Raw genomic sequence first — 25,848 nt, 5'->3', positions numbered from 1 at the left:
TTCATTCTTAGCATACAGCTTGATGTCATCCATGTAGAGGAGGTGGCTGATGGTAGTTCCACTCCTGAACCTGTACCCGTATCCAGTCCTTGTAATTATCTGGCTGAGGGGGTTTAAGCCTATGCAGAACAGCAGCAGGGACAGTGCATCACCTTGGTATATGCCGCACTTGATGACCACATAAGTGACTGGATAGCGTAGTGGTTAAGAGCGCTGCCCTTTAATACGAGAGACCGGGGTTCAAATCCTGGTTGGTACCCAACTTTCCAGTAGGGGTCCTTGGGCAAAAAACCCCCTAACGCTTCACCTGCCTACCTCAAAAAATATGTATTTTATATATATAATACAATATAAATAAAAAGATAACTATATACACAATAATGAATGAGAAACTATGGAGTAGCTAGGGAAGTGGAGGTCAGCTAAGCTGTGCTCCACTGTTCCAACAACCGACATGGGCGGTAAGAAGGAACTGAGAGGTGGCTGGGTCGGCTAGGGTATATATCCAGTGCCATAGCGGCACCACTCCAGGAGGCGCCCAGCCAACCCGCCGAGTGTTGCTAGGGTAAAAGTTTTCTGACGAACGTGCACGCGGCACGCGCACACCTAACTGGAATGGATATGAGCAATCGCTCGAAGAACCACCTTCACTTTCTGATGGAAATGAGGCAGTTTCAACTGACGTCAAATCATATAGGATTTTCTGCCAATTGTATGTGCTCCTTCAAACTGCCAGAGGTCAGGAAGAGTTTGCCTCCATGTTTCTGTACGCTGCAGCCTTAATTGTTGCCATTACTACACCAATGTCATGGCCTGCATCTTTTAAAGAGTGCCTGCATTTGTTTTCTCCAGGGGACTTTCCTGCTAGGCTACCTTCAGTTTAGCTAGTGGCATATGCTATGCTTCTCAAGGCAGGTCTATGCTGCTTGTGCTGACTATGCCAATGGGAGAGAGCCCTCCTGACGGCATAATTACAGCACCTCCCTGAGTGTGGGAGCGTGTCTCCTGGTGACATATTGCTGTCTACACCAGGGCTTAGATTGGTGTAACATGTTCTTATATTGGGGGGGGGGGGGGGGCGTGGCGTTCCCACACCCCTGAGCAACTTAAGTTATATTGAAGTGAGCACTAGTATAGACCTGCCTTAGTTTTGCAGCAAGTCAGATGCTTACACTGCTTTTTGTAGTAACGGGGCAGAAATAGCCCTCATGGTCTGAGATTAAATATTTAGGATCCATGATCAATTCTCTCTTCATTTGTTGGACAGAAGTCAAATTCCAGTTTTACAAAGTGTGAACAACCTTTAGTGTCACATGGTAGTGTCAGGTTTAGTATCTAAACCTAAAAATAAAGTCAGTCAACCCAGAATTGCATTTTCTCCAACCCCCTACTGAATCTGTTTAGCTCCAAGCTTCAGGGACCCTCCCCCCCCACTGAAATACTGGTAAGAGTCTTGCAACAATCTACATATTTAATTTCTAATCCAGAGTGATGGGACAGGAGATGGTTTTCAATATATTCCCTTTGTGGATTGCAGAAACTCATTGGAAGGCCTTGTTTTGTTATGTACCACTCAATGAAATGGCAAGCAATAAAGTCATCTATCAGTCCTCAGCTGGAAAGGATGCCATTATAAAAAGGAATCATGTTTTGTCTGGAGACAAATGGCTTTTGGCCAGCGGTCAAGGATATTGCCAAGATCAGATTTTTCATTACTGTTGAAAGCCAAAGTGTAGCTTTCTGGTATATGACCAGACGTGCCACAGATGATTACTATAAAGACCTTAGACACTTGTTAACAGCAGCCAAGAATTTAGTAGCCAGATTCTGTAATTGAAATTATGTTCCATTACTCCATGAATAGCTGAACAGGACCTGATGGACAAGGAGAAATTCACTCCATTACAGAAATGCTTCTATATGTCACTAAAACACACACCATAACTATTTCCAGTTGGCAAATTTAAAAGCATTACTAGAAAAGAGCAGTGTCATTCCAGGTATGATTTAGTTACGTTTTCCAAAAGAATGACATGTTTACTTCAAGCTGCTTGTCATAAGTTGATTATGTTCAAGCCACTGACACCAGACCAAAAAACCCTCTAAATTAAGAAGTCCTGCCAGCTTATTTTCACAGACAGTAGGTCAGCTCCAGCCGGAGGCCTATCCTGAAACAGCTGATCACCAACAGATCTTCAGCTGGTATGTTGTAGAGCACTTATGGTGCAGAGGCACCAAGAAGTTAAGTGCATCATACTGGAACTAATGGGCTGTGTTACAGAAGAGATGTGAGGTATCTGGCTCATCTCTGATGGCTTGCTCTTATTGTTAATGGTGGTCTTTGGCCAAGTCTACTTCTAAATATCCCAAACAATGAGGCTTCCATAACTTATCCTGGCAAAAAGTCTCCAGGTTAATAGACGTGGTCAGGAAAGTTGCCTTCTGGAGTCCACCCACTCCCTTGCCTCATCCTAATGAATCTTACACTTGGAATTTATACCTTTCAGTGACAAACTTATGCCCACTTATAACCATGCAACACACACTATACATATTTAACTCCATTATTCTTCATGACACCTGCTCTCAAGCCTGTTTGTAGCTGTCAATGCAGTTTTAATAAGGGATGCCCTGAACACAATATTTGAGGAACAGCTGCACCTCAATTGTATAGAAAGACTGCCTCTTGCTTTTTGCTCTTGACATGATGCCTTTTCATGTGCATCCCAACAAGCTGGAGATGTTTTCCTAATATAAAATTGACTATTAGAATAGATGCCTGTTTTACCCTGGAGTTTATATGTCTACTATAACCACCATTCCTGTCTCAAGCTGGGAATTTAGTGGTTTTTAATCTACAGAAAGTCAAAAAGTGACTGACCTGGTCACGGGTATGGTATGTACATGCACATAGGTTAACAATTTAGAGTTGGGCACTACAGAACAGGCCCAGAGACTTTAAGCAGAGCACAAGACTGGAATGGTCTTTTAGAGGAGTTTTTGAAATATAAGAAATAAGTAACCGTTGGACTGACTGCTCAGGAAGAGTTCATGTGAACTGAGTTTCAGAAGTGCAGGTTTAACCTTTAAGGAGTCAAGTACACAACTCTTTGGAATCTACAGTTTCAAATGGCAGTAACAAGCGATCAGGAAGAAGTTAAAATACACTTTGTTTGGTGGACACAGAAGTTAGACACAAGATCGACCAATAGGTCATAGGATTTTAAAAGTTGTAAATTTCATGATTTCAGCTATTTAAAGCGGAAATTTCACAGGTGTTGTAATTGTAGGAGTCCTGACCCAAAAAAGGAGCTTGAGGGGGCAGGGGAGAGAAATCGCAAGGTTATTGTAGGGAGGGTTGCAGCACTGCTATCTTTACTTCTGCAAAGCTGCTGGCAGCGGTGCTGCCTTCAGAGCTGGAGCGTAGTGGCTGTTGGCCAGGAACCTCTCTGAAGAGCCACTGCCAGCAGCAGCACAGAAGTAAGGATGGCATGGTATGCTTTTGCCACTCTTACTTCTGCGCCGCTGTTTGCAGAGCTGGGCGCTCAGTCAGCAGCTGCCACTCTCCAGCTGCCGAGCTCTAAAGGCAGCAGTGCAGACGAAAGGATGTCATGGTATGGTATTGCCACCCTTTGCTTCTATGCTGCTTCTGGGAGGGTGCCACCTCCTGAGCTGGGTGGCCGGAGAGCAGTGGCTGTTGGCCAGGTGCCTAGCTCTGAAGTAAGAGGGGTCATGGTATTGCCATCCTAAAATAACCCAGTGACGCTCTGCAACTGTCTTTTAGGTCAAGACCCCCAATTTGAGAAAGGATGGTTTCCCCTGTGAAATCCGTATAGTATAGGGTAAAAGCATGCAAGAGACCAGATTTCATGGTCAGTGATGCATTTTTCATGGTTGTGAATTTGGTATGGCCCTAAATTATCAAAATACAAGCTGTCAGACTCCAAGTTAAATTGAATATAGCCTTCTATCACCCTTTATACAAGGTCCTGGACAGCTACCTGAAGATGAAGTCTGTCAGATCAAGAGAGAATCAAACTAAGTTAAAATAGTCACTCAAACTCCATGCCAACTTTAGACATTCAAATCTAAGGGGCATTTGTAACAGTTTATTTCAACGACTGAAATAGAATTTAGTGAGGTGGTTTCTTGGGACATGAAGGGCTTCACTAATTAGCACTGCATACTTTGAATTGCCTCAGATACAGAAAGGCACCAGTCCAATCCGTGGGTGGGTGCAACTGCCCACTTGCTCATGGCATTCCCCATAGGGCTGTATTATACCAGTACCCAAACACTGAACTGGTGCCCTCTGTTTTTAGGTCAGGAAGAAGTTACATTTATAAATCTGTAACAATGTACCAAGAGAAACTTAGGCAGAAAATGCCTGAAACTGCTATTCTTTGTAAAGCTGGGAAGTGACTAAGAGTTTTCAGTGACAGCCTTATCTTATTTCAATTGACAAAAATGCAGTTGAAAGTATGTTCTCATTATATATGTTTCATGTTATGAGACCAGAGCAATTTAGATTTTATACAGTCCCTTTTTAATGGCATCTTATTTTTGAAGGCAGTGCAAAAGCAAACTCTGCATTAACATGGTACAATACTGAGGCCTACAACTTACCTTCAGTTCTCTGGATGGTGTGATGCTAGTGTGTTCTACTGCTAGAGAGGGAAGCCATAGCCGAACAGGCTTACCATGAGCCTTCTTGGATTGAAGCAAGAGGTATGTTGCTGATATTTGATCATATTTCCACTAAAACCAAGAGGAATTTGTCAGAATGCTGCTATTTAAGAGAGTCATGTTAAACACTGCTTTAAGGTACACTTTTAGCACCCATTCTCTTGCAAGAAGGACAATCTACTTCTTACGGACTCTTCAGGTCTGTATGATCACCCCACTAATTCCATACACTGCAATGGAGTTGCACTGGTGTAGAGATCAGAATCAGGTTGAGCTTGTTATTACTCTGCCTCCTTCCTGCAAGCAAGTTGGAATGTGGTCTAGAGACAGAGCGAAACCCCTGCCCAGTTGAAATCAATGGAAAGACTCCCAGTGAATTCAATGGGGCCAAGGTTTCAGCCAGAACACCTTGGTTCTTTTCCAGTTGTCACTGAATCAATGTAGGACCTCAGGCAAATTGAGTTCTTTGTCAGTTTTCCCATCTGGAAGATAGGTATGTCCTTGCCAACCTCCCAGGATGGGGTGTGAGATTAGGCTTACTTTAGGTTCATTAAGTACAGATATGTAAGTAAAGATATGCTAGACAGCAGTTCTCATTCCCCCAGATGTGTGTCATACTAGCCGCAAACTATGCACAATTTCCAATCAGGAAGTTACTTTCTACTGTAACTACTGCCTGGAGAACTGGAATTCCCTCTGAAAGAGCTATTTCAGCATACCACTAGATGCAGTAACATTAAGTATCAATTAGTTATTTTCACTATTCAATAGCTTAGCATATAGTATTGACTATCAGTCTAACACTTCATTAAATCTTACATCAAAACTAGGAGTATCAGAACAATTATACATATGTGAAATTCAGCTAGAAAACTTCCAACAGAAATGCACATTAGCCATGAACACAATCTACGTTGTCATGTTGCTTGTGCTACTGAATGGAATAGCTACATCACTTTTTCCATTTCATTTGCAAACACCAAAGACATTGCTTCTCTGCCTATTCAGCATCACATTTGAGAATTCTCCTGTTGAGTAGTATTCTGAAGTTGTTCTCCATGAAATTATTGAATTGTTTTTAAAAAACAATCATCCCAGCACATGGAGTCACAGCTGGTGAAGAACCACCATAAGTTTCCCTTGGTTTTCAAGGGATTCTGAATAGAACACTAGGATCCTGGTTAAAACTTAGATGTCAGAGATTGATTGATACCTGAGGTGAAGAGGGGGAAAAATAAATAAATAAAATCCACAAAATGTAGTGTCAGAACTACAGCTGAGCTTGCAATTAAAATAGTAATACTCTAAAAGAAGTCTTGTGTAGCCCACAGAGCTAGCTTTAGCACAGGGTTCTCAACATGGGGTGGGGAGAGAGGACGTGACGAGCTGTCAGCCTCCACCCTAAACCCTTCTTTTCCTCCAGCATTTAGAATGGTGTTATAAATTTAAAAAAACACTTTTAATATATAAGGGGGGGGGTGTCACACTAAGAGGCTTCCTATGTGAAAGGGGTCACCAGTATAAAAGTTTGAGAACTATTTCTTTGGCATTTATTTTATTTAGCAGTAACTCAAGCAACCTACAGGCCTGTATCCTGTAAGACACTGGCTTCGGCAGTTAGCATAAGACTTGAGGCCTATGAACTTTGGCATCAATAAACGTCTCAGTGCTCACCCCCAAGTTTTGGGAAACTATTTATCTATCTTGCTGGGTTAGTGTTTGTGACTTTGCTAAATGTATTAACAAAACACAGAAGAGTTCCTAAAGAGTGTGTGTTTCAACCACCAAGGTTCTCAACTCAGCAATTTTAGTAATTGGCCTGATCTTGGGACAAGATAATTGGGAACTCTTAAGTAATCAATACTCAATTCACAGATCAGACTGCAATGGACAGCTTTAAGTTTCATACTTGAACCAATGAGTATTGGAGTCAGTTAATACGTCAAGGTTTAAAAGTTATTCAGGTTGCAGGTTACTTACCTCTGAAATTAACTTAGTCATACTTTGCCTGCTGCATTTATGGAACACTGAAAGTTCTATTATGCAGTCGTCATCAAGATGCCCAAGCTGCAAGAACAAGTTGGTAATGTGAAAGCTTCAGACTTTGTGAAATCTTTCAGATCAGCATTTGAATGGGATGTTCCCATGAAGCCAGATGGCTCTTGGCTTGACAGCCCAACATCTGGGGACAGGACTATTGTGATCATCTGGCCTGACATCCTGTCTAACAGGACTTCCCCAAACTTCCCCAAAATAATTCTTAGAGCAGATCTTTTAGAAAAGCCTCCAATCCTTGATTTAAAAAATATTACCAATGATAGAAAATTCACCATGACCCTTGGTAAATAACTGACACTGATAGAGAGATGTGATTTTGTTGGAGATAAGCAGTGCACTTAAATTCCTCCCCTAATTAAAATGGAACAAACAAAACTATTAAAATGCGTGCAGCTGTACGATGTTGCAGTTATGAGTTAGAACTGATATTGCATGTACAGTAAAGAAGCTCTTTGCATAGAGAAACAATGACACCCAATGGCCAAATGTGGATACTGGCTGTACATACCTGAATATTTTCCCTCCTGTTTATCACCTAATCTTTGCTAGATTTTCATTTTTGTGCTGGCTTAACTTCTCTGGCTAGTGCAGTGTTTATTGAAACCTCTCTATATCCCCCTCAAAGTCTTAAGTGAGCTTTTATCCCAAACAAGAGACTACAGGAAAAACAAAATTGCATAACACTACGCAAGTCACTCCATACCCTAGGTCTGAACTGTTCTGCAGCACCCAAGTGCCTGATTTAAAAAAAAAAAACCAACCCCCCCACCCCAAACTATATCTTACTACATACAACTATCCATTTGCATCACAAGTGTTCAGAGTCTAGCTCACCAGTTAGATGTGAAAATACCCACCAGGTCCTTTTTGTGTGTGTGTGTGTGTTTTTTTTTTTTAAATTAACTAGATTGCAAATTCTGCAGCTAGCATATGAGGTCTTTCCCCTTCATAGGGACTAAGAAATTTACATTGAGTCATTTTGGATATGCATTCTGACAGGAAGAGAACCTTGAAGAATTCAATGTCAGCTACTTGCTGAACTAAGGCCTTGGCTACACTGGCGCTTTACAGCGCTGCAACTTTCTCGCTCAGGGGTGTGAAAAAAAAAAAAAAAAACACACACCCCTGAGTGCAGCAAGTTACAGCACTGCAAAGCGCCAGTGTAAACAGTGCTGCAGCGCTGGGAGCCTGGCTCCCAGCGCTGCAAGCTAAACCCCATGATGGGGTGGAGTACGTGCAGCGCTGGGAGAGCTCTCTCCCAGCACTGGCGCTGCGACCACACTCACACTTGAAAGCGCTGCCGCGGCAGCGCTTTGAAGTTTTGAGCGTAGCCAAGCCCTAAGTACCCAGTCATCTTTAGTTCTGCCCCTTAGAAGTCTTTGCATTGTCACCATGTGTCATCCATTAAGGCACAAATTCAGGAAGAAGTTATGCTCCAGTCACTACGTGATACAGTAATCGTCTAGTTAGTTAGTGTACTCACTGGGTATTTGCTTTGCCACTGAACAGCATAGGAGTAATCCTGCATGAGCCATGGATGATTCAAGAGATGTTTAACTGTAATTCGCTTCTTTGGATCCACCTAATGGGCAGTGAGAATCTAGTCAGTCAATGATCAAGTAGAAATTGGCAAGATACCTTTTTGGGGAAATTGAATATAAAGTAAGTCAGGCCACAAAGGCCAGTCAAGGAAACCTACATTAACAGTAGCTGAAAGGATGATTGACACTGTCACCATGGTTAATAGTAGCCCAGCTAATTTGTGTTTTATAAATCTAGCTTGCTATAAAAGCACACTTGGGCAGTAAGTTTATACAGCAAGGTTACAATGTCTTGAATAGAAGTTAGATGCTGGAAGACAACTTTGAGGTTAGTAACATGACAGCTGCACCATGGTATGGAAAGTGCTTTGAACGATGTTCTATGAACACAGCCCAGGTTGCAGAGGGACTAGTTATATTTCACTGAAAAATTTCTGAACTAAAGGCTGTATTTTAAGCTTTTTTTGGGGGGGGGGGGTATCAATATTTTAGTGCTATTTTGAGCAGTGAAACAGTACTGTAAAGTGTGGTCCACACAGAGCTTTACCTGCAGCATCTGGTGTAGAAGCAGTATACTGCTAGCAGAAAGCCATTTTGGAACCTCATATTTTCCTCTCTGTATTTAAAAAAAAAAAAAAATTTTAGAGTGAACTTTGGCCAACTAGTGCAAATAACTTCATTAAATTGCTTAGATGCCTTACTGGCATCTATCTTCAGTCTGAAACCCATAATAGAAGTTGGAGCTAGAGGAACTGGCATTTTCAGCATATTTAGACTAATTTGACAAAATGTGTTCTCATTCCCATTACTTTCACTGAAGACAAATGTGACTAGATTTTATGTTAAAATAGATTCATGCTAGGTTAGTCCCGCAGAGAGAAGACTGAACTTGAACTGTTATTGCAGGAACACAATTAAATGAGATTGTAGCTAAACAAATTAGATAAAAGAGTAACTCAACGATTAGCTTGACACATTCGCCTCCCCAGCTTTTATCCATTCTGTTTTGTTGTGCCATTCAGTCTCAAGAGTGCAAACACTTAGAACAGGAACTGTGGTTCTATAGCACCTAGCACAATGAGGCACCAAGCACAGAACCAGAAATGTAGGCCTGGAACGGTCATTGAGGTACCAAGTCTAGTCGCCTGTGCTGAGTCTGGGCCAACTAAACCTAGACCATCCCTCACAAGGGTTTGTCCAACTGGTTTTTGAATCCTCATCACTGGATATTTTTAAGAACTTCCCTTGCAAGGCTGTTCCAGAGCTTAACTACCCTGAGAGCCAGAAAGTTTCCACCCCCCATCTAACTTAGATCTCCTTGGTTGCACAATAAACCCCATTACTATTTGTCTGAAATCAGTAGGCATGGAAAACAATTGATCACAACTATAACAGCCCTTAATGCAAGTCTTCATATATCAGGTCCTCACCCCTAGTCTTCAAGACTAAATATACCCAGTTTAGCCTTCCCTCATAGAAGGTTTAGGCAACCTGACTTATTTTTGCTGCTCTCCTCTGAACTATCCAATATGCTGAACATCTTTCCTAAAAGAGTGGTGCCCTGAATTGGACACCACACCTCGGCTGAGGCCTCACTAGTGTCTAATAGGGCAGGAGAATTCTCTCCTATGTCTTGCTTTCAACATTCCTGTTAATATATCCCAGAAGGATACTGGCTTTTTTTGCCATTGCCTCATATGGTTGACTCATTCAATTATTGATCCACTAGAACTCCCAGATCCTTCTGAGCAGTCCCACTATCTAGCCAGTTATTCCCATTTTATAGTTGGGCGTTTGATTTTTCCTTCTCAAGTGTCGTACTTGCACTTGTCTTTCATTAGGCTCTGGGTGCTACTGTAATTTGTACTTAAAAACAGTATGAACGTTTAAATTAACTGCTAGACAAAGTCTTAAAATTCAACTGGCTCCAATACATTTTGCGCTTTTACAGTAGGAGTGGTTGTTACACCAAAAGGTAAGCAGCCTTGCGTTTAGCTGCTTTCCATTTATTTATATTTCTAATGCTGGACAGGAGCTGTAGAGGTTGGCACTAACTAGAAAAACTACAGAGGGGTTAAACCCCCCCCCCCCCCACACAAAACCCTAGAGTATGTGGGGTTTTAACCCAATGATTCATTGTTCATGTAACATGTCTGACTAGTAGTTCAACATTAATAATTGCTTCTATGAAAGCCAAACTGAAATTGCTACAAAGACATCACATACACTAAAATGAAAGCAACAAGAAGTCAGTAAAGAATCATTCTGAAATATGATTTAACTACCAAGCTGGAATGAAATGCATTAAGTATTGTGAGAGTTTCATTTCTGAAGATAACTATTTTAATTACAGTCAAGTCTGGGTAATATACCTAGATACATTTCTTTAACCCCAGAGATTTCACATTAGAAGTCTAAACTCTAATTGATTTTGGTTTTAGTCAGGACTAATGAGTTTAGAAATATTACTGTTTGATAGCTGTTATAAAGCAATTCAACACTAGAAGTAATCTAAGGTGAAACCCATATACAAGTTTTATATATTCCAAGGAGTGCAGTTATATTGGGGTTTGGCTCTGAACTACAGCACTGATATATGAACATGGATAAAGAAAAAAAGCTTAACACTCAATTAGTAGTCATGCTAGAAATGACAGTTGTCATTTGTTAGCTATCTTTACAAAAATGCTTAATATAATCCGAGGGAAGTTTTTCTCTTAATGAGGAGCTGACAATTTTTTATTTGATTTTCAATCAAAGCAGGAAGCATTTAGTCAAGTGTTATTCCCAAGTGAGGAACTGTAGAGCATTCTAGGCAAAGGAACATACTGCATGCAAGTGATACGACACCCTAATTAGATTCAACCAGCAAACTGTACTATACTGTGACGCGGAACAATAGTTCTGAGCTGAGATTACAGTAAATTTCAAAATCTATAATGTGTGAAATTAAGTTCCACAACAATGCATAGAAGTCCTAATTTAAATCAATTTTCCAACTTGCAAATAAATCAAAAATTGAAACTGGAATTCAGAGTGATAGAAACAAGCCTACGTTGGTAAATAATCTTAATTAGGAAGGTTGTATCTTGTTTCTTGTCCTGAAACATAAAAGTTTTTAAAGCATGTTCATCTGAATGCATTTAGACAAGTTTGGGTGGGACAATGTTCTGTGAATTCAGTTCAACTCTAGCTCCAGAGCATATGGCACAAAGATTCATCTCCAAGACTTGTGTTAAGCCCTTTGTACGGGTTACAGCCTAGCCATTTATAAGTTTTCTAAGCTCTGATTCAAACTATTGAAAGCATTTACACACACTCTGGGCCATACCAGAACACGTACCTTCAACAAAGTGGGAAAACGAGTACTGGTTTTTAAATATGATGGAGAAAGTACATTAAGTTGTTTGCCAGAGCCTCTAGGAGCAAGAACATCTATCTTCTAAACTCCCCATACCAAGTATTGCCTGCATTAGCACTCCCAACTAAAACTCCTCAGTTTAATAATATTAGGGCTCTGTGTCGGTCATGGATTCTGTGACTTTCCATGCCAAAAAAGGGATCTTCTGGGATGTTTCCAGCCAAATTCCTGCATCCAAGCAGGATGTTTAACTGATAAATTAAGCAGGAGCATGCAGAGAGAGACCACATACTAGTAGCACTTCCTGACTTGCCCTATTTGCTCCGCTTTACCTGGCACAGAAATTTAGTCTAGCTGGTTCATGGTTTCCTTCTCACCCCTCTGCATTTTGGAGGAGCAAAGTGCAATAGCAATAGGTTGGTATCACATCCTTCTGCTACAGCTCAGAAGTAAATTGCTATATTGGCTTTTGGAGGAGCAGGGGGAAAGGATCCTATAGTGATATCTGCTCGTCAAGGTGGATTTATACACATTTGTACATGAGTGGTTCAAGTACAGGATGAGGAGCAATAGTGCAGCCCCCCAGTCAGGTGGTGCTAAGTATGCTTCTTCCTAAATGCCGCTTGCAATCAGCATGAGAGCCAGCCAGTCTGTGGCATCACAGGGGTTGGGGTGGGTGGAAGTTAACAAACATACAAGAGTAGAGAGGAGACAAGGGGAAGTTGTTTGCTGCATCATCTTTTGGGTCAGTGCAATGAACAGTGCCTCAGGCAGCACTGAATCACGGAGAGCAGGTTGGGGTACTGCTCTCATTTGACAATCCCTTCACTCTTGCTAATTCATCCCACTACACTAGTTCTAAGAAAAAGAATCTTGGAGGGACAAGATCCAAAACCAAAAACACTACATGCATCCGACGAAGTGAGTATTCACCCACGAAAGCTCATGCTCCAAGACATCTGTTAGTCTATAACTCTTTGCCGCTAAATAACTGGTGTGACAGCAGCACTACTGAGAAGGATCTGGCAGTTGTGGAGGATCACAGCCTCAACATGAAGTTAGTAACGTCATCCTGTTGCAAATGCAATTTTATGTTGCATTAATAAAGACATAGCATGCAAGTCACGGGAGGTGACAGTACTGCTCTGCACAGAGCTGGTTAGGCCTTCGCTGGAATACTGTGTCCAATTTTGGGCCTCAGTGTACAGAAATGAGGTAGAGAAACTGGAAAGAATCCAGAGATGAGCAAAGATGACCAAAGATATGGAAAGCAAACCATATGAACAAAGGCCAAAGGAACCGGGCATATTTAGTTTGAAAAAAGGAGATTAAGGGGGAACATTATAGTGATCTTCACATACTTGAAAGGCTGCCACATAAAAAAAGGTGGAGAAAGTTGTTCTTTTGCTATAGAGGGCAGGACAAGAGGCAATGTGTTTAAACTACAGCATAGCAGGTTTAGATTAAACCTCTAGAAAAAAAAAAATCTTCCTAACTGTAAGAACAGGAGGACAATGGAACAGAGGCCTAGAGAGGTTGCAGAAGCTTCTTCACTGGAGATTTTGCAAAGGAGGCTGGACAGTTTAGATCCAACAAATCCTGCATCTTGGCAGGGGGTTAGACTAGATGTCCCTTGCAGTCTCTTCTAACCCTATGATTCAAAGTTTCAGTGGTAGCTCCTTGAAAAACCATTTCATGCCATATCTGTAGTATTTGCACATAGCTTTCTTGCCCCTCCTGATCCTCCAAATCTCCTAGTTTCCTCTTTTCTATTTCTGAGGCAGTGCTGCTCCTAGATTCTAAAACAAAAAAGTAGTCACTGGTGATTCACTACTTCTGTAGTGTAGGTTTGATTTCTACAATCACTTGATCTAAAGGTCCTCCCCAACCCAAAGTTGATTTCTGCCCTGTCATTACAAGCTAAACCTAGTTTTGTTTCTGTGGGTATTTTAAAGAATTTATATTAAATCCTACTGTATCTGCATTTGCTTCACACTGATCCCTTATCACAAACCTGATATATGAACCATTTGCTCTATTCTACAAGGGTCCTCTTCCCTACGAGGTATAATAAAGGATTAAAAAGACTTCAATTTATTTTAGATTAAGCAAGAAACAGAAGTGTAACAGCCTAGATTATTTCACTACGTGCATTTTAGAGCTACTTTTATACTGATGTACCCATTTTGGATTTGAGAAAATTTACTTGTGTATCAGTTTCTCTAAGTTAGTTTCTTGGTCTTTGTTTTTGTGCTGTTTACAGAAGGTGAACTATTAAACCCGTGACAATAGCAATACATTCAATCACTAGAGACCAATAGTCCAAGATGCACGACACCTTACCTATTTGCTATGCAAAGAGTCTTCACTTATACTTGATGGTTTGGATTTCCTAAACCACTACGTACCATTATCTTCCTGTAGAGTGCCATGACATTCTCATCATCAAACGGGAGAAAGCCACACAGCAGAGCATACAAGAGAACCCCCATACTCCATATATCCGCCTAAAAGAAACAAACCAACACTATGAAGGGTCAAGTAAAAGTGAGCAGAGGTTAAAAGATCTGGGAGCTCAATACTTTCCCAGGATGTGTACAACTGCTTAATGAGAAGGCATATTCTGTCCATTCTCAATAGAAGGGCCACACATCACTGAAGTAATTTTATGTTCATATGTCGAAGGTTATTGGAGCTAAAGGATGTTCTCCAAAGAAGTGCACACTCAGAAGTGGCAAGTTTACCTTTCCCTGACTCAACTTTGGAGTAATTGCTATTCAGAGCACTGCTAAAGCCGCATCCTCTCCCCAAATCTTCAAGTGCAGCCAGATTTGTTTGATTTCTACAGGGAAGAGAAATTGCTACATAGAGTCTTGACATGGAAAGTTTTAGCGCTGTACATGAGACCTGGCAACAAAAACCACCCTGTTCCTACCTGCTAATATTAACTCTGATCATAAAGAGCAGCTCAGGGGGCTGCTTATTTGTCAAGGCAGTTGCTGCAAGTCCAGCCACTTCCATTTTCTAAGTGAATTTAGTGCTATAGTAGGTGCCAATTGCTATATATTTGCACAAGTAAAGCGTAAATAGGGTTGGCAGAATTTGGTTGATTTTGTATGTAATTTCAATGAATAGATTTTCCAATTTTTATATTACAATCGCAGAAAATTCAGAGGGGATAGGTTTGGGGTTAGGGCAGCATTGATACCAGAGCTGCATGGGACTCCCTGCACAGGTGAGAGTCCCAAGACACCCAGGAGCAAGGCGTGGGGGGAGGCTGCAATCCTGGCCCAGTGGAGCCCAGACACCTGCCAGGGTTGCAAGGTGGAGAATGAGCCAGTAGTCATGGAGAGACCACCCTGCTGCTGAATAACTCTTGCCCAGGGATGGTCTCAGCACTCCTGGCTGGTGAGTGACTGGGTTCATGACAGCAGAGCTGCAGGAGGACTGTGCTCCATGACATTGGAACTCTGCAGATGCAACAGGCAGGGAAAGCTGCAGTCCTGGCAGTGCAGAGACCCCCAGCCAGAAGAACAAAGGAGGAGGAGCAAGAGGATAACAAGCCCTTGACCATGGAGGCCACTTTGCTGCTGAATGGCTCTGTCCCAGGCAGGAGAGCCATTCAGCAGTGACACAGCCTCCCCAGCAGTTTGTCTTCCTCACAACTTTAGCCTGGGTGTGTGTGTGGTGGGGGGTTGGGGTGCATATGCCCACTATTGTTAGTGATGAATTTTTTTTTGGTCGATTTCAGCGTCAGCTGAAATAGAGGTTTACTGGCCTCTATCAATTTAGATCAAATCCTGCCAAGTCTAGGTATAGCGCACCAGAGTAAGTGCTCCCCATTCTGATCCGAAAGGAAACGCTAAAACAGAAACAGGGAAATGTGAAAGGATTTTGAACTGGTGGAGAGCAAAGTCCCGCAGGCAGGAATGACTAGCAAAATGCAAGCCAAGACACTGGTGCAAGGAGACATGAGAGCAAGGAGGAGTTTGACATTGATGTAGAGGGGGACCAGAAGTGAAGAAACTTTGGGAGAGATTGGCTAGGTACAAGGTGGGTGTTCGGAAAGGAGCTTACAGCAGTCTAGCCTAGCTTTGATCTTCTGTTTTTGCAGCAGGGGTGGGGAAAAAAAGGGAAGCTTTAACGTGAGGGAAAGAGGCAAAGACAACAGTATGCCTTAGAAATGGAACAAACTGTGGTATTCTCTTCAGAGGAGTAGCTCTGATGTGTTCTGTTTAAGTTGGCAGCACAAATTCCAAGATGAGAAGTCTGAGACAATAGCAGAGGAGACTAAACAGAGGGAAGAGGAAAGCTTGGGAGTTATTAGTTTAGAGGCAATTCCAGGAGTGGATGAACTCATGAAGAGGCTCAGTGTTGGAGGGAGTTTAGGATGATGTTCTGCAGGACACAACCAAGGAGACGAAGGAGCAGTCTGAGGGGAACTAGTCAAGAAGAACAGTGAGAAGCGTGCTAAAGATGGCGTGTTGTGTGCCACTTTAGCACGAATCTACCACTGTCCAGGCTAAGCAAGACTCCTGCAATGAAGACTTGCAGGGGCAATTATACAAGGAAGTGTTTAAAGCTAAGTCTAGTTATGCTAGTGTTCACGTGTGTGAAGTTCAAAGCATATTTAAGACACTATATCAGGGAAGGACATTGCATTAAATACCTCTGAGCCAATGTAAGCTTTGCCCTGAATTAACTCTGGTGCTGCATAAGCTGGGCTCCCACAACATGTGTTCAGCTGGTAATCCAGGCCACCCTATAGCAGAACAATTGAACAGACACAGACTTAAAATTAAATATTTAAATTTTCAATTTAACTATACTGTAGCACAAGACTATGGGCCTCACTCTCCACTGTGGTGTGTCTTGTGTGATCATATGTACCAGTGCTAAGCAGAAATGCTCTAGTTAAGCCATCAACTAGGTGCAGTTTCCAGCTCTGGTAGTTCCTGCATTACCACGGGCAGGTCACTTATTCCATCTCTCAGCCGCTCATCTCCCCATCTAGAAAGTGAAATTAATGTTTCCTTTCTGAGGCCAGTTACACCTACACAGGATTTGTCAGATAGCTCTCACACCTTCTTTACAAGACACACAGCAGTGGGAAACCACTCCATATCTATAGTGTTGACACATTAAAGCAAGTAGTGTGTTTCTTTGACAGGGACGTGTTCTGGACAGCAGGACTGAAACGACATTTCAATACCTAATCAGTTATCTGACCTCATTAATACTTTTAAATCAGTTCATAAATCAGAACATTTTGCTGGTCAGCTAAACCAGTGTTCTGGGCAACAGCAAACCTCCTGCTTTGGTTTTACATTGAAATCTATCCATGGGATTGCTTCCTTTTACCATCCATCTCAGTCTAGCCTGCTCTATGTTTAGATTAGCAAATGCAGAAGTTTATGGTAACACCACAGCTTTAAATTGGAGAAGTTTTCAGATAAAGGTTTGGAAGTCAGACCTCTGCATGCCACCTGTACACACAATTGTCTCCTGGTCCACAACCCCCTAGATAAATACCTTTGGAACAGCCATAGCCATATCTAGTTCTAGAAGGCATATCCAGTCAGTTATTTGTATTATAACAGCACTGAGGTCCTGATATCTGTTGGGGCCTCTGTGTGCTAACAGTTGGACCCTGCCTTGAAGAACTTACAACAAAAAAAAAAAACAAAGGGTGAAAGAAAAATAGACGGAACACCACAAGATCACAGTAATTCAAGCTGGAAGTAGAATCCCACCCACTGCCCGTCCATACTCTTTACAACGAGTAGTTGGAATTCAAGTAACTGAGTGTTGGCTGGTGACTTGAGTGCTATTAAACACCCTTTTAATATCTGAAGTATTTGGATGCACTACTGCATAGTTAGTGTAGTTTACTTTTGCGCACTCACCTTTGGCTTTGCACAGAGACCAAAGTCTATCAGCTTCAAATTATGCTCCGCATCAATCAGCAAGTTCTCCTGAAGAAAAGGAGACCGGTGGTAATGAGGGCACTTCACAGGATAACCCAGCCACAGGATGATTTAGTTTTTCCCTCATATCTTCTAGCTATCAGTCAGTGCTGTTCACCATCCTCTCCCAGTCCTTACCACCATCTTTTTGGCCGTAGGCCCATCTCTTCTAATGGCTACAAGCAATGATCAGCCTCTTCCCCAGATGATATCTTTCGAGACCAATATTTCATACATTGGCCAGTAAGTGGTCATGCACTGAAGTTCCTCCCCTAGGGATTTCATCCTCTTCAAAGTGTTCTAATCACTCCATAAATACAAAACAAGTTCCTATGAGTGCAAGTTGAAGAAGTGGGTTTCCTAATAAGTCTCAGGGTGAGGACAGCAGGATATCTCCCACCACACCCTCTTAATGTCACCAATTGGAGATCTGAAGCAGAACATGGCACTTGTGCTGCGGAGTTGAAAACAGTGATATGGAGGGGCAGCAAAGGTATGATTTGCTATTAGAAGTGGAATATGGAGCAAAAGGAAGAACAGACTGACTGGAGCTAGCTTGAAGTCTGGGAGTTGAGTACTAAGTGTGCCCTTGTTCATTATAAGTAAACTTTCTCCCTCCTGATGCTGATCTTCGGTGATCTCCTTCTGAAACAGCATTTACAGGCTCCAGAGGGAGCCATAGACAACTCTCAGCCAAAATAGGTGTGTCATTGAGTAGAACTGGGCTAGGGAAAAATATATACCTTGAAAAGAGGAAGCTAAAGACATGGAAGAAGAATTAAAAAACAAAACCTTCAGTCCTTATGCAGTATCTTACTTTGGAGGAGAGGTTTAGCAGCTTTTTTTAAAAAAAATTCTACTCCATTTGAAAGGATACTGGATAATACTAAAAGCAGCGGTCAGATTTTTAGAAACAAGTCAAACTTACTGGTTTGAGATCCCTGTGGGCATACCCCTGACTGTGCACATAAGCAATTGCTGAAACAATCTGACGGAAAAATATACGAGCTTCCTCTTCTGAAAGGCGATCCTTGGAGATTATATAATCAAACAGCTCTCCTCCAGGACAATACTGCAATGAGACAGAAAAATGGTATTTGAGACAAAAATTGTGATCTACCAAGTACACTTGTAAAGAAATAGCCTTGGCCAGCCTTGTAAAGTACACGGTCATTTTAGTTCTAATGCAGTAGTGCCCAAAGGTCCCCCAGTCAGGAGCAGGATATTATTGTGCTAGGTGCGATACAAAGACCTGATCCCTGTCTGAAAGGGTAAACAGATTTTTGGTAATGACAACAGCAGCATAACATGCAGTAGGAAGGTGGCAGAATTCGGGTATGCAATAGCTATGTGTACTATTTAGTCATATTTTTAAAAAAAAAGTGAAAGAAAATATGAGTGAATATTGACTCACTTATTGTGAGCATTGCTGGAGCGATTTTTTAGGAGCAACTTGAACGAAGGAAGGATTAGTGATTGAACAAACTACAGTAGAGAGCGTTTTATCTACCTGGGAGCAGTATGAAAATAGAAACTCTTGTGAGAAGCTGACGATAGAACAGTGAGTTTGGCATCAATGGCAGAAGAGAGGTGCAATAATACGAGATCTGATATAAATGCAGAGGTCGCATTAAGTAGGCTTTTGAAAGTGAGGACAAAGTTTGAACTGAAGCAACAGAGAAAGATGAGCCAGTTGAAAGATTAAAATCAGAATGGATTAGGATTATGCAGCTGCATTTCTTGTGGGGTCAGGGGGAGGCGTATGGATGTTGGATAGACTGGAGGGATGCGGTCATCTTAAATTGCCAGCTAGGTTCTTATTTTGCTATATGGCTCTCTTGCTCTAGAGCAGAGCCACAATTTCAGGCCTGCACACACGGCAAGTGACTATTTGAATCCTTCCAAACATGTTGATTTAAATTTTGAGAGGCTTTTGTAGAGAATCTATATGACAAGTTTTGAAAGTAACCTATTTAAAACTGGCGTCCCTTTTACAATGTCTGCCCTATTTGGTCAGCTGTACTGAGGGATTGCTGGGGACTCAAAGGTGAGCTTTTTAGCCATCCCATACAAAGACTGAATTATTAACATTAGATATTCCAGAAGCATCAACACTGAATCTAACCTCCAAGACCATGAATATCTTCTTGGATGTCTCTATCACATGGTATAATCTGCAAATATGCTGGTGACTCAAGTTCTTCATTGCATCAATTTCTGTTTTAACACGAGGCAAATCATCCTAAGAAATGAAAGCCAGTTATACAGTTGCTAAATATGGCTATTTCTACATCCTGTGCAGTGCTCCTACTGCAACCAATGACAATATGTTCACGTGTATATAATTAAGGTCAACCCAGTATAAAGTTTGGTATAACTATAAGAGTTCAGAATTTGGTACCCACGTCAGAGACACAGACATTTAATGTAATTGTTACAATGAAAAGTTTGACTTTTTCCCTGCAAAAGTTGTCAAGAAATTATTAGGTCTTAAATTGGAGCAAGTTTACATTATTTTAAACTGTGAAATGAGTGTCTCATTAATGTCAGTGTCACCAAAAATAAGTGTTTTTGGAGGTTAATAAGGTTCTTGCAAGTTCTGCTGGTTCTAGAAAGACACTTCAGAGTGGCTAACAATTCTATATATTACAAACATTTCATGAGTAAAAGTGGAGGCTGGCTCCCATTACAAAATGGAATCTCAAGCAGCATGCTACTTAGACTTACCCCCAAAGCCAATTTGTCCATGATTTTGATTGCAACTTTGTCACCTGTAAGGAGATGGCGACCTAGCTTCACCTTTGCAAAGCCACCTGAATTTAGAAGAGAGGCAGTAAGAATCCAAGATGAAAATTAATTTCCTCCTCAATAATCCTTTACTAGAGTCACACTACATGAGCAAGTCTTACAGTTTATAGAAAGCTTTTTAAAGCTAAGAAGTACGAAAGAGGATTTTTTCTGGATTAAAAAAATCTCAGAATTTTATTCAGCAAGATTAGCATGTGAAATCTGATCTCTAGACTAGTTGCAACCATAGCACTCTGCTTTTGATTTGGATGTGAAGCTGAAACATTAAGCATAAGTTTTAACTATTTTACTCTAAGAGATAAGAAATGTACCTGTCCCAACTGTTTCATATAATTCATAGTACTTGAGAATTTCCTCATAGTCATCTACACCCATGTTGAGATAGGAAAAGTTTAGCAGTACTTCTGAAATCCTGGCAATGACATAGGAGAACATGATCAGTTATGTTTTAAGATTTCTACCTAAGAAACACTATTATGTTAACAAAATATATAGTCAAAAAATGTAACCTTGAAACTTAACATTCACTGAAGACACAATCTACCTGAAAATCTGCTTCAACAGCCAGTTTCTGTATGCCTAGAACATGCTACAGTTATAATCTAGTGAGTTTACAGTTAGAGTCTATTTCCACATTATCATATCAAATGTCAGTATCCAAGAGATGAATATTACTTCTGCCATCTAACCAAGTTACAAACTAAAGTGCTCATCTACTCCGATGTGTGGCTTTCCTTTCATCTCATTAACGGCACTGACACTTGACCTCCCCCATCAAGATTGTAATTGATACTACTGAACATTTTAATTTATTCAGAATAAGAAAATTTGGCTGGTGTTTACTGATTATTGTAAAATTAGAATTTCTGCACTTACTTTTCACTAGGCTACAGAGTTTCAGATTTCAATAGCGTGCAGAGGTCAGCACTCCAGTTTCCTAACCGCACTGCATCACTTACGACAAACAGCAGTATTTCTGTAACAGTGCCAGCTTCCCCTTCCTGACCAGGCTAGTCCGATTGGAGTGAGGATATTGTAAGAGTTGCAATGCAGGCCAGTCACCACAGTTATGCCCATCACAATAGGATCATAAGAGCACACATACCTGGGTCACAAAACCCTCAATTTACCTTGGCCCTAGAGGCACAGACCTTGCCCTAGTCTAGGCTACGAAATAGGTCAAGACCCAAGCTAAGGCTAAAATTTAGTCACAGAGGTGACAGAAGTCATGGAATCCGTGACTTCCAGTGACCACCATGACTTCAGTGGTGGGGAGCTGCAGGGTTCCCCCCAGTCCACCATTCCGAGCCACCACAGGGGAACCCCTGCTGCCTCAGCTCCTAGCCCCTGCGCAGATGCCACCCTTCAGGTAGTGTGAGGATCCACAGAGCCCCATTTTGTCCCAGATATTTTTAATAAAAGTCAAACAGGTCACAGATTCTGTTAATTTTTCTATTTTGCCCATGACCTGTCTGACACTTTTACTAAAAATATCCATGACAAAAATCTTAGCCTTACCCATAGCTGACATCAAGTTGGCAACTGCAATATCACCCTTGATGCAGACCAGTGTTAACACAGGAGCTAGTCAGGGTCAAAGCTGGTTCCATCAGCATAGCCACACTACATGTTTTACTCAGAGTTAATGGCTTGCCAGGTAATCAAGTTGGCCATCAGATTTACATAGGTTCATCTGGTCACTCCACTCACATTTGTTCCAGGACACAGGGTTGGTGCTTTACCTAGGCTAAACTCCAGAATAAACAGCTAGGCAGCATCCAGAGTAGCCTTCATACATCTACTGCTACTGTGAATTCACTGGCAATCAATTAACACCAGGTAGAACCTCTCTGCAGCGCTGCCAACTCTTAGGATTTTCTCCCAACCTGCATGCTAGCTGGTGGCTTTTCTCCGAGCTCCAGCTCCGGGAGTCCTGTGATGACAGGAGCCTCAGCTTGCATTTAAGCCTTCCTAGCCCTTTTGGAGAGGAGCCCTATCGGCTCAGGCCCCATTTATCACCCCCCGAAGCCCAAACCACTGTCACGCACCTGACCAGGGATTATTGAGCATTTGCGGGTGGCAGTGGCAGATCCCCCGGGCCTGGAGGAAGGGAGACTACAGCGAACCCCCAGCACGGGGCCAGCTGATGGGAGGAGCGATAGGAGGGGTCCGGGAGCGCGGGATGGGGGCAGGACGATGGGGGGCGGGCAGCGGAGCCGCACTGACACCCCCGATCCCAGCTTGTCCCTCGGGCTCCGCCCCTGCAGAACCCCGGCCCCGGGCCGCGCTCACCGTCCCGGCGCGAGGGGTCTCTAGGCAACGCGGCGCTTCCGAGGCCGAAAACACCGAGCGCGAGCCACAGCAGCGGCTACCGCTTCCAACGTTTAAATTTCCCTGCCAACTCAGCCTCTTCCGGCCGCGGCGGCCGACCGACCAATCAGATCGAAGCGGCGGGATATGTCGGGAAGTGTCATGGGAGGAGAGTCAGCGGTGCCAGTGTGGGCTGAGCTGGGCGCCATCTTGGGAGTGGCTTTTACCCTGCCTCCTGAGTCCTGGCTGGAGTTGCCTTAGGGTATGGCTACACTGGAGAGTTGCAGCGCTGGTGATGGGGTTACAGCGCTGGAACTCACTCTGTGTCCACACTTGCACGGCACAGCCAGCGCTGCAACTCCCTGGCTGCAGCGCTGGCTGTACACCTGGTCTGCTTCGGGTGTAACGTTTGCAGCGCTGGTGATGCAGCGCTGCTCGTCAAGTGTGGCCACCAAAAGCGCTTTTATTGGCCTCCAGGGTATTAAGAGATTTCCCAGAATTCCTGTCCACAACAAACCGGAAGAATGGCTGAACTACGAGCTCCCTGGAGCTACCTATCTAAAAAACAAACACAGCTGCTCTTTGCTCCAGCCAGTGAGAGCGGAGGCAGGGGAATTGCTTTGGAATGTTCACAGCTGTTTGCTTGAGGAGAGAGGGGAAGGGGGGAGTCCGTGTTAAGGAGCTGCTTAAGTGGTCTGAAGGCTAGTTAGGAGTGCATAATTTGCATTTAGTGAATAAGAGAGGGGTGGAGGAAAGGTCAAAACTTTTAAAATGATTGAAGGTAGATGCTGTGTATCTTCCAGTTCTTAGAACTTGCAAGGCAGGGAGCTGAGAACAGTGTCAGCTCCAAAAATCCACTCTTTCTGTCTCCCCCACGCTCCCTGTCACACTCCACCCCACCCCCATCTTTTGAAAAGCACGTTGCAGCCACTTGAACGCTGAGATAGCTGCCCACAATGCACCACTCCCAACAGCGCTGCAAATGTGGCCACACTGCAGCGCTGGTAGCTGTCAGTGTGGCCACACTGCAGCGCTTTCCCTACACAGCTGTACGAAGACAGCTGTAACTCCCAGCGCTGTACAGCTGTAAGTGTAGCCATACCCTTAGGGGCTTGGCCTCATCTCTGTGATTGAGTCAGACGCGCCTATCCTGAGCAGGTGGCAGAGCCCAGTGACCGGGCCGGCTCTGCAGAGCAGTTATTTACTCCTCCCATCCCAGGGTCCCACCCGCAGGGAAGTCACAAGGAGAACCAGGGTTGAGAAATTTCTACTTGCACAAAACCTAACACCTTAGCCCTGCCCCTTACCTTTCCCTCCTCAGAGGCCCCGCCCCTTCCCTGAGGCCCCGCCTTACTCACTCCATCCCCCCTCCCTCTATTGCTCACTCTCCTCACTCTCATTCACTCCCCCATTTTCACTGGGCTTGGGCTGGCTCAGGGGGTTGGGATGCGGGAGGGGGTGCAGGCACCAACAGTGGGTGCGGGCTCCAGGGTGGGGCCAGAAATGAGGGGTTCAGGGTGCAGGCAGGGACTCTGGGGTAGGGTGTGGGAGGGGGTGAGGGTCTGGGCTAGGGGTGTTGGCTCTGGGGTGAGGCTGGGGGATGAGGGGTTTGGGGCGCAGGAGGGGCCTCCACGCTTGGGGGTGGAGCGAAGGGATTTGGAGTATGGGAGGGGGCTGGAGTTCAGGGTGTAGGAGGGGGCTCTGGGTAGGGGTTTGGGTTAGGTTGGGGTGAGCAGGGCCGGCTTTATTAACTGCGGGGTCCTATTTGAGTATCCAGCAGTGGTCTGGGGCTTCGGCAGCACTTCGGCCAATGGGAGCTGCTGAGCCAGTGCTTGGAGTGGAGGCAGCATGCAGAACCCCTAGCTGCCCCTACGTGTAGGAGCTGGGGGCGAGGGGGAAGGGGGGAACATGCCAACTGCTTCCAGGAGCCGCGTGGAGCCAGTGCAGGCAGGGAGCTTGTCAGCCCCGCTACACCCCTTTTTGACTGGGCGCTCGGGTCCAAAACTGGACACCTGGCAACTCTAAGTCCAGGCATGGGGCTAGGCTATGTGCTGGCTCAGCTATGTCACCCCTGGCACAGCCCCACACTGAGCCAGCCTAACACAGTGCTGCCTTCCCTAGCACAACCCCGCAGCATTGGCTCCTGCCTAAGAGCCGCCAATAGCTGTCACTACACCCTTCCACGGCTTCTCCACCATTACTTCTCTATGCAAAAGGGAAGAAAGGGTTTATACTCATTTTAATTTTTTTTCCCTTGAAAAAAAAGGCACCTTCCTGTCAGCAGTTTCCCAAAGAGAGTGAGGAAGTTCCATCACATGGGATATTAAAAACAAACTGCTTTGATTCTGTGAGCTGATGCCTTGGCCCAGTACAGCAAGTGCTTTTCTTTAATGCTGTATCACATGTCAAGCTCAGGGGCAACATCCACAGCTGATGTAATGTGGATTCATACCAGATGTGAATTTGGCCCCTCACCTAATGTGCTATCCACTATCCTAGCTAGATCTTTCTCTGTGTTATTGCTTGTCAGCTGTCTCCTTCTCATTACATGGTAAGTCTGTGCTCTGGATTATTTTTCCTGAAATTGATCAGCTTATATTTTTGTAGGCTGAGTGTTCATTTGATAATTCTTTCTCATTCTTCCTATCTCTTTCTAGATTCATGTTTATGTTCCCGCTGTACTCCAGAGATTTAACAAGGTTTCTAGTAACTCTAATCTATTCACAAATACTATAGGAACTTCTGCCATTGAGAACATCACATGATACTGATTATTGCCATTTTGGCATTCAAAAGAGAAGACTTTTTATAGGATGCATGCAAATATGTAATTTGTGCAGCCTATAGTAAATATTTCACCTAAAACATTGACATTGTTCCTAAATTGTTGTGCAGCAGTTAATTATCGTAGGTTTGAACATAGAAACAGAATCCAAATGTTGTTAATTAGGAAGACCACGGTTGCTGTTAATGCAGTTTTAGTTATGAGCAGAATGTAATGATTCCATAATGAACAGGTAGCTTAGGTTTATGGATACTGGGCCATGTTAGACACATTTGATTGGTTTCTTTTTATATTAGAACGTTTTAGGAAGACCACGGTTGCTATTAATGCAGT

At 43.2% G+C, this 25,848-nt stretch overlaps 1 protein-coding gene across 1 annotated transcript in view; it reads right to left on the bottom strand.

Annotated features, from left to right (window-relative positions):
• MELK (maternal embryonic leucine zipper kinase) overlaps window positions 1–22,802 on the bottom strand; it is a 45,410-nt gene extending 22,608 nt beyond the window's left edge. The window contains exons 1-12 of the mRNA XM_075067530.1: window positions 22,713–22,802; window positions 20,732–20,832; window positions 20,340–20,425; window positions 19,738–19,854; window positions 18,541–18,684; window positions 17,553–17,621; window positions 16,316–16,408; window positions 14,055–14,153; window positions 8,833–8,901; window positions 8,228–8,326; window positions 6,667–6,753; window positions 4,627–4,758 (exon numbers count right to left, since the gene is read on the bottom strand). Coding sequence (XP_074923631.1) covers window positions 4,627–4,758; window positions 6,667–6,753; window positions 8,228–8,326; window positions 8,833–8,901; window positions 14,055–14,153; window positions 16,316–16,408; window positions 17,553–17,621; window positions 18,541–18,684; window positions 19,738–19,854; window positions 20,340–20,425; window positions 20,732–20,795 — 1,059 coding nt within the window. The 5' untranslated portion in view covers window positions 20,796–20,832; window positions 22,713–22,802. The remainder of the gene's footprint in view (window positions 1–4,626; window positions 4,759–6,666; window positions 6,754–8,227; window positions 8,327–8,832; window positions 8,902–14,054; window positions 14,154–16,315; window positions 16,409–17,552; window positions 17,622–18,540; window positions 18,685–19,737; window positions 19,855–20,339; window positions 20,426–20,731; window positions 20,833–22,712) is intronic.
• Window positions 22,803–25,848: the final 3,046 nt, after the last annotated feature.

This window comes from Chelonoidis abingdonii, chromosome 6 (assembly GCF_003597395.2).
Source record: "Chelonoidis abingdonii isolate Lonesome George chromosome 6, CheloAbing_2.0, whole genome shotgun sequence".
NCBI lineage: Eukaryota > Metazoa > Chordata > Testudines > Testudinidae > Chelonoidis > Chelonoidis abingdonii.
The sequence above is the reverse complement of the archived record's forward strand: the minus strand, read 5'-3'. Positions and strand labels throughout refer to the sequence as shown.